The 14,300-nt window shown below is 38.3% G+C and overlaps 1 protein-coding gene across 5 annotated transcripts in view; it reads left to right on the top strand.

Annotated features, from left to right (window-relative positions):
* LOC122800009 (SH2 domain-containing protein 4A-like) overlaps positions 1-14,300 on the top strand; it is a 484,425-nt gene that overhangs the window by 142,029 nt on the left and 328,096 nt on the right. For all 5 annotated transcript variants that reach the window (XM_044069469.1, XM_044069468.1, XM_044069467.1 and 2 more), the window contains exon 4: positions 1,553-1,670. In XM_044069469.1, coding sequence (XP_043925404.1) covers positions 1,553-1,670 — 118 coding nt within the window. The remainder of the gene's footprint in view (positions 1-1,552; positions 1,671-14,300) is intronic.

The following is a 14,300-nucleotide window of genomic DNA, read 5'->3' on the forward strand; positions in this document are numbered from 1 at the left end:
TATATTATCAGAAAGCTGTTGACAAATGTACACAGTGTGAATTTTTTTTAAATTTTCTATTCTTGGTGAGTTTAGCTATTTGCTTTACATCTAATAAAGTCCTGTGCACATTACAGACAAAAGCAGTTAGTGATATCAGACTGTTATTTTTCCTTTTAAGCATCATTCCGCTTTTATAGTCCTGTAACATATGCTTCAACATGAGTAAGATATTTATAGAGTTGCTTAACTGATACTTAATGGGCATTATTTACTGATTATTCAGATGCATTTCCAACAGTAAATCATTTTGAAAGAGAAGCAGTGTACATTTACTTACCAAAATGCAACATGGGGTTGAATCTAATGGTACTACTTCCAATGAGTTTTTACTCCTTAAAAGCTGTCAGTCATAATGGCAGAAGCAACTGCAAATATCTACAATGTTGCTTCTTTTTCTTTGTGTTTTATTAGATGTGCTAGTTGCTTCACTGCATACTATCATCAATACATATAGTACATTGTTTTGATTCTGAGTATATTGATGGAATATTTCATGGAATATTGATGGAATATTTCACGGAAGAGGCACTACAGGTAGTGGGTGACTTTTGATGACATGTTTATTCAGTGTACTTGGAATTGACAAACCCTAGAGTTCCCACCAACAACAATGTTTTGCACAGCTGAGACTAACCCACCTTTACTGCTAGCTCAGGGACTTTAATTTATGGTGACATTTTTTTCCTCTCTCACAAAGAAAGCATGAACTGCAGCCTTTCCTCTTTGTAGGAGAATACGCTTTCTTATCACAGCTGATCAACCACTACTCTATTTGTATTTATGAGCACAGGTCAAGCTTTAGACATGTGGTAACGTTCATAAAAAAGGCAAAACCTGATTCACCAAATGCTATAGTAGTCTTAAGTTGATCTACTTGTCTAGGCTTATGGTGCTCTAGATGCTGCTTTTTGTATAATTTCTTGGTACAGTTACTGATGGTTTGGGATTGGAGTTTTGTGCTTTAGTTCATAGATTCATAGGTTCATAGGTAATTACTAGGCTATCGGCCCCAGGACCTATGCATGCCTAGCCATAACAATTCCCTGGATATTTCTTCCCACAATATTTACTTCTCCAGGCCCCTGTCTAGCAGGGTGACTGACATAATCCCCGGGGTGAATTTCCTATCTCCCATACAATCATCAAGGTTCCTTTTGAAGAGGGCCAATGAGGCGCTCTGCTTGATATGTATGGGCAGTCTATTCCAGAGTATGGGGAGTCTCTGGGTCAGGAACCTATCCCTCCAGCATGTTTTGTTCATTGTGATGACAAGGTTTAGATCCCTGGAGCATGTGACTCTGAGGGATTGGGATTTCTTTAAGTGGAACATGTCCCAACAGCTCAGGGTTTGACATTAACTTCAATCATTCAAGTGTTTATTTATGCAAAAACTAACTTCTGTAAAAGCCTGGTGGGTAATATGATAAATTTATTAGGGAGCAATGCTTAATATAAAAAAAAAAGTGGTTACAACATATAGTGTAAATCAAATGTGATATTTTTTTTTCAGAATACCAGAACCTTCGAATAAAGCCATATTAAACAGCAGTAGACTTGAAATCTTGCAGTATAAGAAAGAAGAGCAGAAGAAAAGCATTGCAGATGATATGAAACAGCTATGCACTGAGGTGAGCTTATTTTGTTTGGCCAAAGAACTTTCTGTAAACAAAATAGTTATAAAATAGAGATACTATGTAAGAAATAGCAGACTATGTATGGTCTCTGCCTCAAAACTGATAGTCTGTTCAGTATTGTAACAAAGATCATAGTGTGATTCAACAAGTATCCTTTATGTTAGTGTCATAAACAGCCAGATTACGTTTAGAGAGCTGTAGAATTGTATACAGTTATATGCAGATACAATGAGAGTACCGTACAATGAGGATTACTTGATGAAAGAAGAGAAATGGTGTCAAACTGAAGGGCTTGTTTCAGTAATCAAACCGTACTTTATGATGATTTTCTACTCTTCTTAACTCTTTCACATACAGCTCTGCATAATATCATCCAAGACCCAGCTCTTCATCTATAACTCTGAGAAATGTGACCACAAAATGGTATATGGATGCTACTGTGTAAATATAGGGCATTTGTATGCATGAGTGTGCAGTTTTCTGTCTTCTGGTTAGTGTTGGTTATTTATATGGTGGAGTAGTACATGTGTTTAGGTCAGACATAATGGAAACTAGGCTGGGCTGTGTTTGTATGCAAGTTTGAATGAGAAATGAAGACAGGTGAAGAAACTGACGATAACTGAGGAGAGACAGTGTGTAAGAGGAGATTTCATGCAAGCAATTGTATGGAATATGGCTACATGTATAACATCTGAATGATAAACTAAACCACTAAATGTGTGCCTTTGCACAATAAAGTATAGAAAAGGTGTAATTCAGTAACTGCACTAAAATCTATGTGAAATGATTTTTGTATGCAAAGGGGTTAACAACTGAATAGTAGTGTAATTTGTACAATGTGCTTTACATATACTTCAGATTTACCACACACACACACACACACACACACACACACACACACACACAAATGCATGGAAATGTAGACTTATTGGAGTCTTCCTTATCCTCTGGGTTACTGAAACAAATAGTAGCACAAGGTATTGTTACCTTGCACTGAGGAACAATGCTTTGTGCTAATCTCATATTCAGCACTGAGCTAGACTGAATTCCCTAAGGATAGAATAGCAACCTTTGGTTCATTTTACAGTTGACTATATCCCAGCACCGTCATCTAATAATTTTGCAGTTAAGTATTGGGAGGGCAGATATATGCATGGCATCATATGCCTTTACTGTCATAGTCTGCCATTTTGCATTATTCTCTGTTTTAGGGGGTAAGAATTGACTTCTGCTCAGGATGTAAAGTGCAGCACACATCCAGAATGTATTTTAACTGAGTCTTCAATATATCAGAACCAAATGTCTTAAATATTTCACAAGGAAAAAAGTTTATTTTCAATTGTAGCATGGTCTGTAGCATGATATGGATCATACACCATGGTTTAATGCAGGAACATTTGTGGTGAAATTCTGTGTTGTGTAGCAAAATCAGGTGCATTTTGTAGATTATTAGAGTGAAGAATTGGTAATGAAGTCACAAAGAGGGCTGATATATAGCCTTTATTCACAGACACAGAAAACAGGAATTCATAGGCCTTCACTGGCACAATATGACATTTTGCATTATACTCAGTACTTATGGGAGGAGTAGTATGCCTTCTGTTTAAGGTGAGCTATGTAGTACTGACTGAAAATATATACTTTACTGGACTGTCTTATAAATGAATTGAAAGGAATATATACTAATCTGTACAAAGCAATGCTTCTGTCACTGCAGATATATCATGCTCAAAATTCCATGCTAAGAAAGGAAATGTACTGCAGTCTCTATTAGGACTGATCTACACTGAAATCCCCAAGGGTGAAATGGCAGCTATTGGTATATAGTGTACTAGAGTGTTCAAAGAAAATTTTATAAATTTTCTATCAAACATTCTCAAAGGGGGTTGAAATACTGCCTGTTAGACATAGTTATGCACTATTATTTTATTGTTACTGTCTGTCATGGTGCATTATAAAATTTTTCCATGATGGTGGGATAAGACTTTGCACCATTTGTGTTGCAAGATTGGAACCATCATCAGCTCTTATGAAGACAGTCATATCCTCCACGAAAGCCTTACTCATATAAACTCATGGTATTATGATTGTGGTTTAAAGGTGAATGCAAAAAAAAAATGTAGCATTTAGGAAACAAAAACTTTCACACACCTACCATACAAATGATGCCCTCAATAAAACAGACATTGTCAGTAAAGACCTAGGTAACTTCATGAATAATGAACTCTTCTTTGGTCATCATGTTTACACTGTCATTAGGAAAGCCTTCTACCTGATCCATTTTATTACTAAACATATCTCTTCTCAGCCAAAAAGGTCATTTTTCCTCTATACACACCCCTCATCAAGTCCATACTAGAATACAATGCTTCCTTTAGTAAGTAAATGTCCAAGCAACTATGCCAACTTGAAGAAACACAGCAGTTCCTTGTCAAAGTCTATGGTATGAGCGCACTGTGTTACTTAGATTGTTGCTGTTCTCACTTTCCTATAAACTCCTACATCTTAGTTTATGCCTGGCCTACAAAGCTATAAATGGCCCAATGCTGCCTGATCTACATATCTTCAAGACTGGTGGCATAAATACAAGATCTGGGAAACTAAATTTGTACTGTGATATAAATAGGACTTATTAGCATAACAGATATCTCTCTCAGAGAACCCCCACCTTTGGAACAACCTCCTGCTTTCTGTAAAGCAGAACGTCTCCTTCATTATCTTTAAATCTAATTGGACAAATGAAAATGAATCTGCAAATTTACTCCAAACCTATCCCCTACCCATCCCTTATGTACAGGAGGAAAAATAGTTGGGTGTACCAGTGGGATTACAGTAGCTAGGCTTCAAAGATTTAACTGGTCTGTTGCCTAGTAGCAACTCCTGAATCTATGAACCTAGACAAAATGTAAATGGTAATAAAGTAAAAGAGCAAATGTAAGCCAGTAAACTAAATGTATTAATATAACAAGAAAAAGATAAAGTTATGTATGCTGTTGCAAAACAAAGTGTAAAACTTATGGTTAAACCAAGCTAATCAAATGTTATTTCAAATAAGTGAATCTTAATGGAGTGCTTAAAGACATTAAGAGGTGGTGACCTTCTCAACCAGTCAGGTAATAAATGCTAAATGTATGGCCATTGGTAAGCAAATAAATGGATTCCAGGAGACTCAAGCTACACCTTTGCAACTGCTAACATCTCCTGGAAGTCAGAATGCAGAGGCCAGGATGGCAGATACCTGTTGAGGTGGTACTGCAGACTCCAAACCATGCACAACTAGGTAAACTGGAACTAAAACTTTATAGATAATATATTGTTTGATGTGAAATTAGTGCAGTTCATGCAAAACTAACATAAGCAGCATAATGTGGTGGTACCTAGAGTTTTCAATTAATAGCTAGAACACCAGAATTTTGCACAAGCTGCAGGCAACTCAGTTCTGAGTCGTGAATTACTAGGAACAGGAAGTTATAGTAGTCCAACCGGGTGGAAATAAGCACAGACATCAGTACAGGGAGCTTGACAGGTGGTATGAGGTGCTTTATGAAAGCACTGCTCCTCAGATAGAAACAAGAAGAATTGACAATCACCATAATCTGCCTTCATTGTTAGCTTGTTGGCAATAATGCCACCCAAATCACGTACCTTTGGTATGAGCTGTGGTTAATCTCCACATTAAGTAATATTTGGAGACAAAACAGAATGAAACAAACTGCATTTTTTTCTCCATAATAAGTAATGTTGGGAGACAGAATGAGTCCCAGTGAGTAGCATGAATGACCCCTGCAGCACTTATAGTGGTGTTAACTTTATTTCCTTTACGCCACTTATCTGCCATCTGAAAGTGGATATATTCCTTTGAAAGCTGGGTAATAGCTGATATGTTTCCACTATGAGACCCAAAGATGCAAATCACCAAGGAAGCAACTCACTAAATATGACTGATGAACAAATCAACCCCACAAAAGATAAAAAATAAAATGAAAATGTTTTTTGCAGTAAAGTAAGCCCCCCTGTCCTACCCCTATGTGGGGGACAACCCCACCAAACTTATATATATAATAACTCCATGGTCACACAAATACAAAAATGTGAGGAAACTCCCAAAAGAAAGGGGTGTCTGCCAGTGCACCTTAGAAACTGCACCAGCATTGATTTCCCATGGAAGGAAGTAATTAGAGACTTTAATGATGTTACATTGTGTTCAGTGAATTGTATGTCATTGACTAGTAAAGTAGCCAGCTGACACAGGTTCCTGAAGGAACGAGAATTACAACTGCATATCAACGGTGTAGCAATGGTAACATAAAACACTAAATTGAATGCCTACCAAAAGAGTTGTATGACAGTCACTGTTAAAGCACCAAAAACAAAATCCTGTGGAACTCTGTAATGAAGAAAGTAGATGACAGAGGAATTAATCCCCAAGACCATGCTTGATTTTCATTCAGATAGGCAAGAGAAAAAACAATCCAATACCAGGGATTCCACAGTGATGCTCTCAATGGTCCATCCAAACTGAGTAGTCCATTGTATCAAATGCAGAACAGGGATCGCTTAGGACTAAAACCGAGTAATGCTAATCATCCTTTGCTAAATGTTGTGAGTAAGCACAGTGTATATTTAACCAATGGTACTAATGCAACAGTAATAACTACTATAAAGTAAGTAACAAATATATTGGACAAAGATAAAAGGATATATATTATATTTACTATTGAGCAACCATGCAACAAACTGTATAACTGTTGGTACAATAGTCTTAGATATTTGATGTGCACATATGCAGGTGATGCTACAAAAAGCAAGTGCTGAAGTTACAAATAATCAGATTTTATAATATAAATGCAAGCTGTATGCATTTTCAGCGGGTAGAAGATCTTCAAAATGAACAAGGATGCAACTCTAAAAATATTGACACTGAGCTTACATCATCTAGAACTCATTTCACAGAAAAAGGTTTTATTGCAAAGCCAAGTCCAAGGGTAATGGCTTAGTCTGTTTAAATGCAACATGCATTTAGTCCTACAGACATTAACTGCTTTAGCACAGGTCATCATATTACTGGCATTATTAGATTTTAAGGCTGGCAAAAAGACAGGTTGCTCATAGGGTTAGAAAATCATGCCTTTTAAGTGTTGCATTATGCTCTTCCAAAAAAGAGACCAAATGCAAGTTAGTTTTTCTAGGCCTTTGGCAAATACACTGCATACAATGAAGTATAGATAGGAATTTGGGGAAGTATTCAGAAACGTTGAAAACTGTGTAAAAATTCTACCTTTTACTTGTGTATTTTGCTATTGTGATTTTGATGCATTCACTTTGACTTAAATAATATAACTATGCATTCATAGTACTGCTAACTAATCATGATATTTATGTACCACACTGCCTCACATATGCTAGTTCTAGCTGCAGTCCTTGTCTTTATGTGTTCTAAGCATTGTCACATGCAGGAGTGTTAGCATTCACTTCTTCCCCCTCTTCTGGGAAAGTAATATATCACTGGGTTGAATAATGTAAGGTTTCACAGTATCTGTGATGTAGTGTCTTTCATTTATAAAATAACTAATATAACCTTCAGACCTGGAACACTTGCCTGTGAATTGTGATATTCATTCACAAGTAAAGCAGTTGTACCTCACAATCCTGACAATCACTTATGTTCAGACACAAAACAGGTACTGTCTGAAGGTAAGTCCCATTTATTCCAGTAACATGCCCTGCAAAGCATTCAGTTTCTCTGTCTGGTTAGTGAGTTTACTGTTTTTTCCTATGTCAATAGTACTGCATATCCCTTTAGACCTGTCTCACACATGTTTATATCCCATCAAGGTGTCAATTACTAGAAGCAGCAAGGGTATGTGGGCCAGTCTTTCTTGCAGACCTATGACTGAGGCTAAAGATAATGGAGACATAAGTGGGAGACAGGACTGACAGTTGCACATCTCAGATAATAAAAATCCAGTAACCACTCCGACTCCAATAACTAATGCCCAAAGATTTAATTCACAGAACCACAATAAAAATAAAAAATTACATCCAGGTCAAGCACTTTCGTATTATCACTTCATCAGAACAATTTCCTCACCATAACCTCAGCCTTATATAATACATTCAATTAACATAATTAGGTACAATCCTGTCTTTAAAGAAACATACAAAATGTCATCTTCATCCTAACAGCATCAAGAAAAAACAGTATGCATTTTAACAATATTCAAACAAACAGAAAATAAAACAACATCTTTAAAAACAACATCTTTAAAAATATTAAAACAGGTTTATGTATAATAGTAGTTGTAGTATATATAACCTGGACTTAACGTTTTAATGCCCTATATTTTAATTCATGTTTAATACTAATATGCTCGTTTAATCCTGGGGTTTCACTAGCATTTAGTCTTAATTGCCATTTGACTTCAGCCCTCAATAATTTATTATTCCAATCACCACCTCTAAAATCATGTCCTACTACTTCTAGTATACCAAACTTAAAACTATGGCTAGGGAACATCTTAATATGTTTACATAGTGCATTTTTTTCATCATTTCTCTTAATACTATAACAATGCTCATATATCCTTCTACTCAACTTCCTCTCAGTTTTACCTATATAGAATTGTCCACAGTCTGAGCAAAGGGCTAGGTAAACCACCCCCATAGTATTACAAGATCCATTCATAAAACTAACCTCTCTATTATATGCTCCCACCGTAATCTTAGGAACATCAATGATAAACTTACAATAATCACATGCCCCACATCTAGCGGTACCTTTCAACTTGTTATTATTACTGGAATAATTATTTTCCAATAAGTACTTTAAATTATTATTCACCTTATATGTAAATAGGGGTTTTTCACCTACAGTGTTAATACCTCTTTATTCTCCTTAAACATTGCCCAATTATTTTTAATAATTTTCTGTACTTCCCCTGAGGTTTCACCATATGTTAAAACCATAGCTTGTGAAAAAAGATTAATCTCTTCTAATCTTTTAACAGGGATTTCCTCGTCCCTACCTAAAAGGGGTTTATATCTCTCATCCCACTGTTCCACAAGTTCATCTCGAATCTGCGAAACAAAAGAATAAGGATAGCCTCTAGCTACAAACATTTCTAATGGTATTTCAGTTTCCCTTTTTACAAATTCTATATTAGAGCACATTCTTAGGACCCTAACCATCTGTCCCTTCACTATATTTCTTTTGACATAAATAGGGTGGCTACTCATAAATTCCAGATAATAGTTTGAAAATGTGGGCTTCCTATAGAGACTAGACTGAAACCTTTTTAGATTAAAATCCTTAAATAATATTACATCCAAGAAATTGATACTTTCACTATTTGTACAACCTGTAAATTTAAAATAGTCACAAACATGGTTTAAAAAATCCATTAACTTTTCATGTGATCCTTCACCTTTCCATAAAATAAACACATCGTCTAAAAACCTTAAGTATAGGTACCAACAATCCTTAAGGGGTGAACTGAATAAAAACTTGGATTCCCATCTATACATCACCAGATTTGCAAATGTCGGTGCACAACAGTTGCCCATCGCAACACCCTTAATCTGTCTAAAAAATTCTCCCCCAAATGTAAAGAAATTATATTTTAACACTAACTCCATCAATTCCAATATAAAATTAATCATACTATTATTTAGTCATACTACCATTGGATATTAATATTGCACAGTAATAATTGGACACCCTTTTAAGGGCCTTTTAGTAACTGATATTATTAACTGGGTGGTGGCAGTAATTACTACCGTATAGTCTGTGTAAAGGGGCACAGTTGGAGAATCTGTGTCAGCCTTTCCCAGGAGGGTCTGTGAAGTTGTATAAATACTTATCTCAAAGTGTGTGTGTGTGTTGTGTCAGCTACTTGGCAGGGACACAAAGCACTGGTTGGACAGAGAGGGTACTGGAGGTTTCAACTTGCCCAGTTAGTCTGAGACCTGGACCCTGTAGCTGTGCCAGTGGGGAGTCCTATTGGGGACCTGGTGAGCAAAGGAGCAACCAGCCCCAGACTGACTGTGATCTCTGTGTGCACTTAATGGAAATTGTACTTTACTGTGTGTATTAGTTATCCTTTCCTCTTCTAGGAGATGATCTCCTGGTGTTAGTGGTGAGGATTGAGGTTCCTTGATTGTTGGGCCAGGGCACGGTCGTCACAATTGTTTGGCAGTGGTGAGATCTGCTTCACATACTAATTGGCTTGTAGTGGTGTGGGTAGAACGATTTCCTGTAGCTTATGTACAGTGATCTCTAAAAGTGTTTTGTACTCTAAAACAGCCACGCAGTGTATGCGCAGAGTTCAGATCACAATTATTTTATTTCTTTTGTTAGCTTAGTGTTAGTCAGAGTGAGCAGGCAGCATGTCAGGAGAGGAGTATGGAAAGCTGACAAAGAGCCAGCTGGTGGAGATGTGCCAGGCTAGGGGACTGGTGCATGGAAACCTGACTAAAGCAGACCTGATTGCAGCCTTGGTTACAGCTGCATCAGAAAACAGCAGCCTGGAGGACAATCAGACTGACATTGGAGATACAATATCCTCAGAGAATGGACAGCTCAACCTTTCTGCAGTGGACTTAAAAATCCAGCTGGAGCTAAAGAGACTTGAGTTGGAGGCCAGGCGTATGGAACTGGAAGCAGCCGAGAAAATGAGGAGTCTAGAAGCTGAAGAACAGGAACAGCAGAGAAAGCATGAGAGGGAAATGCTGACTCTTCACCAGAGTCATGGAGGTAATGGGGAAGAGAGTAACTGGACCCCAGAAGCACAAAAGGTCAGTAAATTTCTTCCACAGTTTAAAGAGAGGAATAATTTTGATAGCTTCATTCATATGTTGAGCGGATATGTAAACAGTATGAAGTTGATCAAAGGCTCTGGGTATGGTTCCTGACCCCCTTACTACATGGTAAAGCTGTAACTTCTTTAGCAAAAATGCATGACACTGACTGCTTTGATTATACTGCTATAAAAAGACATTTATTAGAATGTTTTAAGCTAACACCTGAAATGTATAGGAAAAAGTTTTGTGAGAATAGACGCAAGGCAGATGAAAATGTATGTGAATATGTTGCTTAACTGAGCACTTATTTTCATAGCTGGGTGAGTGGATGTCAAGTCACCACTTTTGAAGGGCTGGCAGACCTTTTGGTAAGGAGACAAGCCCTTAGCCCTTTGCCTGAGGACATGAGGATCTGGTTAGCTGATAGACAGTGTGCTACTTCAGAGGAGTTGGGGAAGAAGGGAGACATATACCTACCAAGCAGGGCAGCCCTGCACAGGAAAGGGACCCCCAGTACTGCTCATGGGACTAAAGGAACCCATGGTGGGCAGCACAGACTGCCCCAACAGAATCTGCCAGTAGCAGGGGAAGCCACTAGTCCAGGTAAGCATCCAGGAGCTAGGGTTAAATGTTTTGAATGCAACCAGTAGGGCCATGTGGCATACAGGTGTCCATGGAGGCAAGGTGGGGAACCAAAGGTGAGGGAGCCAGTAAGTGGGAATGACAAAATGCCAACAGTGTGTTCTCTTGAGACAACAGGGGTATGGAACTACCATCCTGCAGATGTCCTGAGAGGGAATGATTTGGATGAGGTAGTACTATGTACTTATGCAGTTACATGCAGTGAGGCTAGGAGACAAGCATGTGAGTCTGGTAGCCTGGGAGAGACCCAGACAGACTGCATACTTGCAGCCAGGACTGCTGAGGTGGTTACTACAGGGAGTGAGCTACACTGTAGCAGTGAGACTGAATGTGAGCCACAGCTGCTTGTGGATACTGATGTTCCCTTGGACAGTGTAACTGCAAAGGTAGAGGTGAGTAGTAGTACCCAGGCTGACAGTGAGGCACCGCTGTCAGAGGATGCCAGACTTCCTGTGGAAGGGGAGCTGGAAAGGGTTACAAGAAGAGACTTGAGACAGGCTCAGCTCTTAGACCCTACATTGCAAGGCCTGAGGCAGGTAGCTAGGGAGGCAGCTGATTCTCAAGGGAAGGGGGAATTTGTATACTGGGACAAAGGGTTACTATACAGAGAGTGGACCCCTGAGGGAGGGCTAGAAGGTGAGAGAGTACAGAAGTTGGTATCGTCTGGCGCTTCTAGACATAGACCATGATATTCCCTTTGCAGGTCATATGGGCATAAAACGTACAAAGAGGCATATTATGCAAAACTTCTATTGGCCTGGAATTTCCAGAGATGTAACAGGGTACTGCAGGACCTGTGAGCAGTGCCAAAAGGTAGACAAGGCAGGAGACAAGGTGAGAGCTCCTTTGATGCCTTTGCCTGTGATTGAGGTGCCATTTGGGGGTCCTCTGAGTACCTCAAGTTCCACAGGGAAAAAGTATATCCTAGTGATTGTAGATTATGCTACATGATACCGTGAGGCAGTGGCTTTGTCCTCCATTGAGACCGAGAAGGTGGCAAATGCTTTGCTAGAGATTTTCAGCAGGGTAGGTTTTCCAAAGGAAATACTATCTGACAGAGGTGCCAATTTTATGTCAGACCTGCTGGCTTGTCTGTGGAAGTCCTGTGGGGTGAAGCACATGAAGACCACCCCCTACCATCCCCAGACTAATGGTCTTGTTGAGAGGTTAAACTCTACAATCAGGTCCATGCTATGGGCATTTGCAGATCAGTTTAAGAAGGAGTGGGTCAAATATTTGCTGCATCTGTTTGCTTAGCTTACAGAGAGGTTCCCCAGGAATCCACAGGTTTTTCACCCTTTGAGTTGCTGTATAAGCATAGGATGAGGGGACCTCTAGATTTAATTCAAGATGAGTGGGAATTTTACAAGGTGTTTGTTGTGGCATACATCCAAACCCTCAGGACAAGGCTCAGGGAACTCATGGGCCTAGCCCAGGAGAACCTGGCAGAAGCCCAACAACAGAAAAAGGTGTGGTATGACAGGAATGCTCAAGCTAGAAAGTATGCTGTAGGGCAGCAGGTGATGGTTCTCATTCCTGTCAGACACAACACGCTGCAAGGAGACAACCTCCCTGGTGTTAGTGGTGAGGATTGAGGCTCCTTGACTGCTGGGCCAGGGCATGGTCATCACAAGCACATTTTTGTGAGATGACACACAAGTGCAGGGGAAAAAAAAAACTTTAGCCAAGGAATTAGTCAGAGTATTAAGGCTACGTGAGGTAAACAAACAAGCTGCTTCTCAAGGTTTGATAATTATCAGCTCACATTTGCACATAAGACACTTAACTAAACAGTGTTCCCAGAATGAGTCTGAAATAGGTCTATATATATCGGTGCTCTACATTGGTAGTACCCAGATTAAATACAGATAAACAGGCACAGCACAACAAAGCATAAATAAGAACATATATGAATGAGGCAAACTACGTCTGAAGAACATACTTACATTTCTAATTGTGAGAAAAGAAAATAAATAGAAATCTTACTTTACAGAAGCAAATAAACACATAGAAACAGACTCTCACACACTCACAAACACAGACACACACATGCACACAGACACAAACAGACAGACACACACACACACACACACACACACACACACACACACACACACACACACACACACACACACACACACACAAAACATATTTTCAGGGCATTACTGATATGTCTCCAGTAGCAACAGCCCCTACTTTGTTTTTATGGTAATACTGAAACAAGAACAATGCATTAGGATATTAAAAGCACAATGTTTGTATGGTAGAAATAGTTTGAATGATAACTCTTTGAAAGGTAAAAACAGTTATTAGTGCAGCATTCCAAAGCATATATTCTGAAGATAATAAACAAATAACCGCCACAAGTATTTAAAAATTAATAATAGAATTCTTTGTTTGAAGTAAATGCAATTAAGAATTGCACTTGATAAAAATTAAAAATACAAGTAACTTTTAACTTGTAATACAAAATAAATATATTTAAACAAACAAATGTTATAAAGAAGAATCCTGGTGGGAACATGGCCAAGTTGCCAGTCTGATAGCAACAGAAATCCATAGCTTTTCTTAGATTTTAATATCCTGACAGGAAATATACTTTAATTTTTAGAAAAAAATCTAACTAAAAGTATATTAAAAGATAGATTAGCATAGACTCTTTATTATTTTTTTTTTAAATTAATACATAGTCAAGAGATTTTTTTAATTATTCCTGTCAAGAAGTTTTCTACTGGAGATCTCAAGATAAACAACTTGAAGAACCCACACCAGGAGAGTGCAGTGAAGAAAGAACTACATCTTATAATAACAAACATCCAAGAACTGTCACTAAAAACATGAGCAACGTGAAGAACCCACACCAGGAGAGTGCAGTGAAGAAAGAACTACATCTTATAATAACAAACATCCAAGAACTGTCACTAAAAACATGAGCAACGTGAAGAGCCCACACCAGGAGAGTGCAGTGAAGAAAGAACTACATCTTATAATAAACATCCAAGAACTGTCACTAAAAACATGAGCAACGTGAAGAACCCACACCAGGAGAGTGCAGTGAAGAAAGAACTACATCTTATAATAAACATCCAAGAACTGTCACTAAAAACATGAGCAACGTGAAGAACCCACACCAGGAGAGTGCAGTGAAGAAAGAACTACATCTTATAATAACAAACATCCAAG

This window comes from Protopterus annectens, chromosome 4.part0 (genome assembly GCF_019279795.1).
Source record: "Protopterus annectens isolate FY-2018-M chromosome 4.part0, PAN1.0, whole genome shotgun sequence".
Lineage (NCBI taxonomy): Eukaryota > Metazoa > Chordata > Ceratodontiformes > Protopteridae > Protopterus > Protopterus annectens.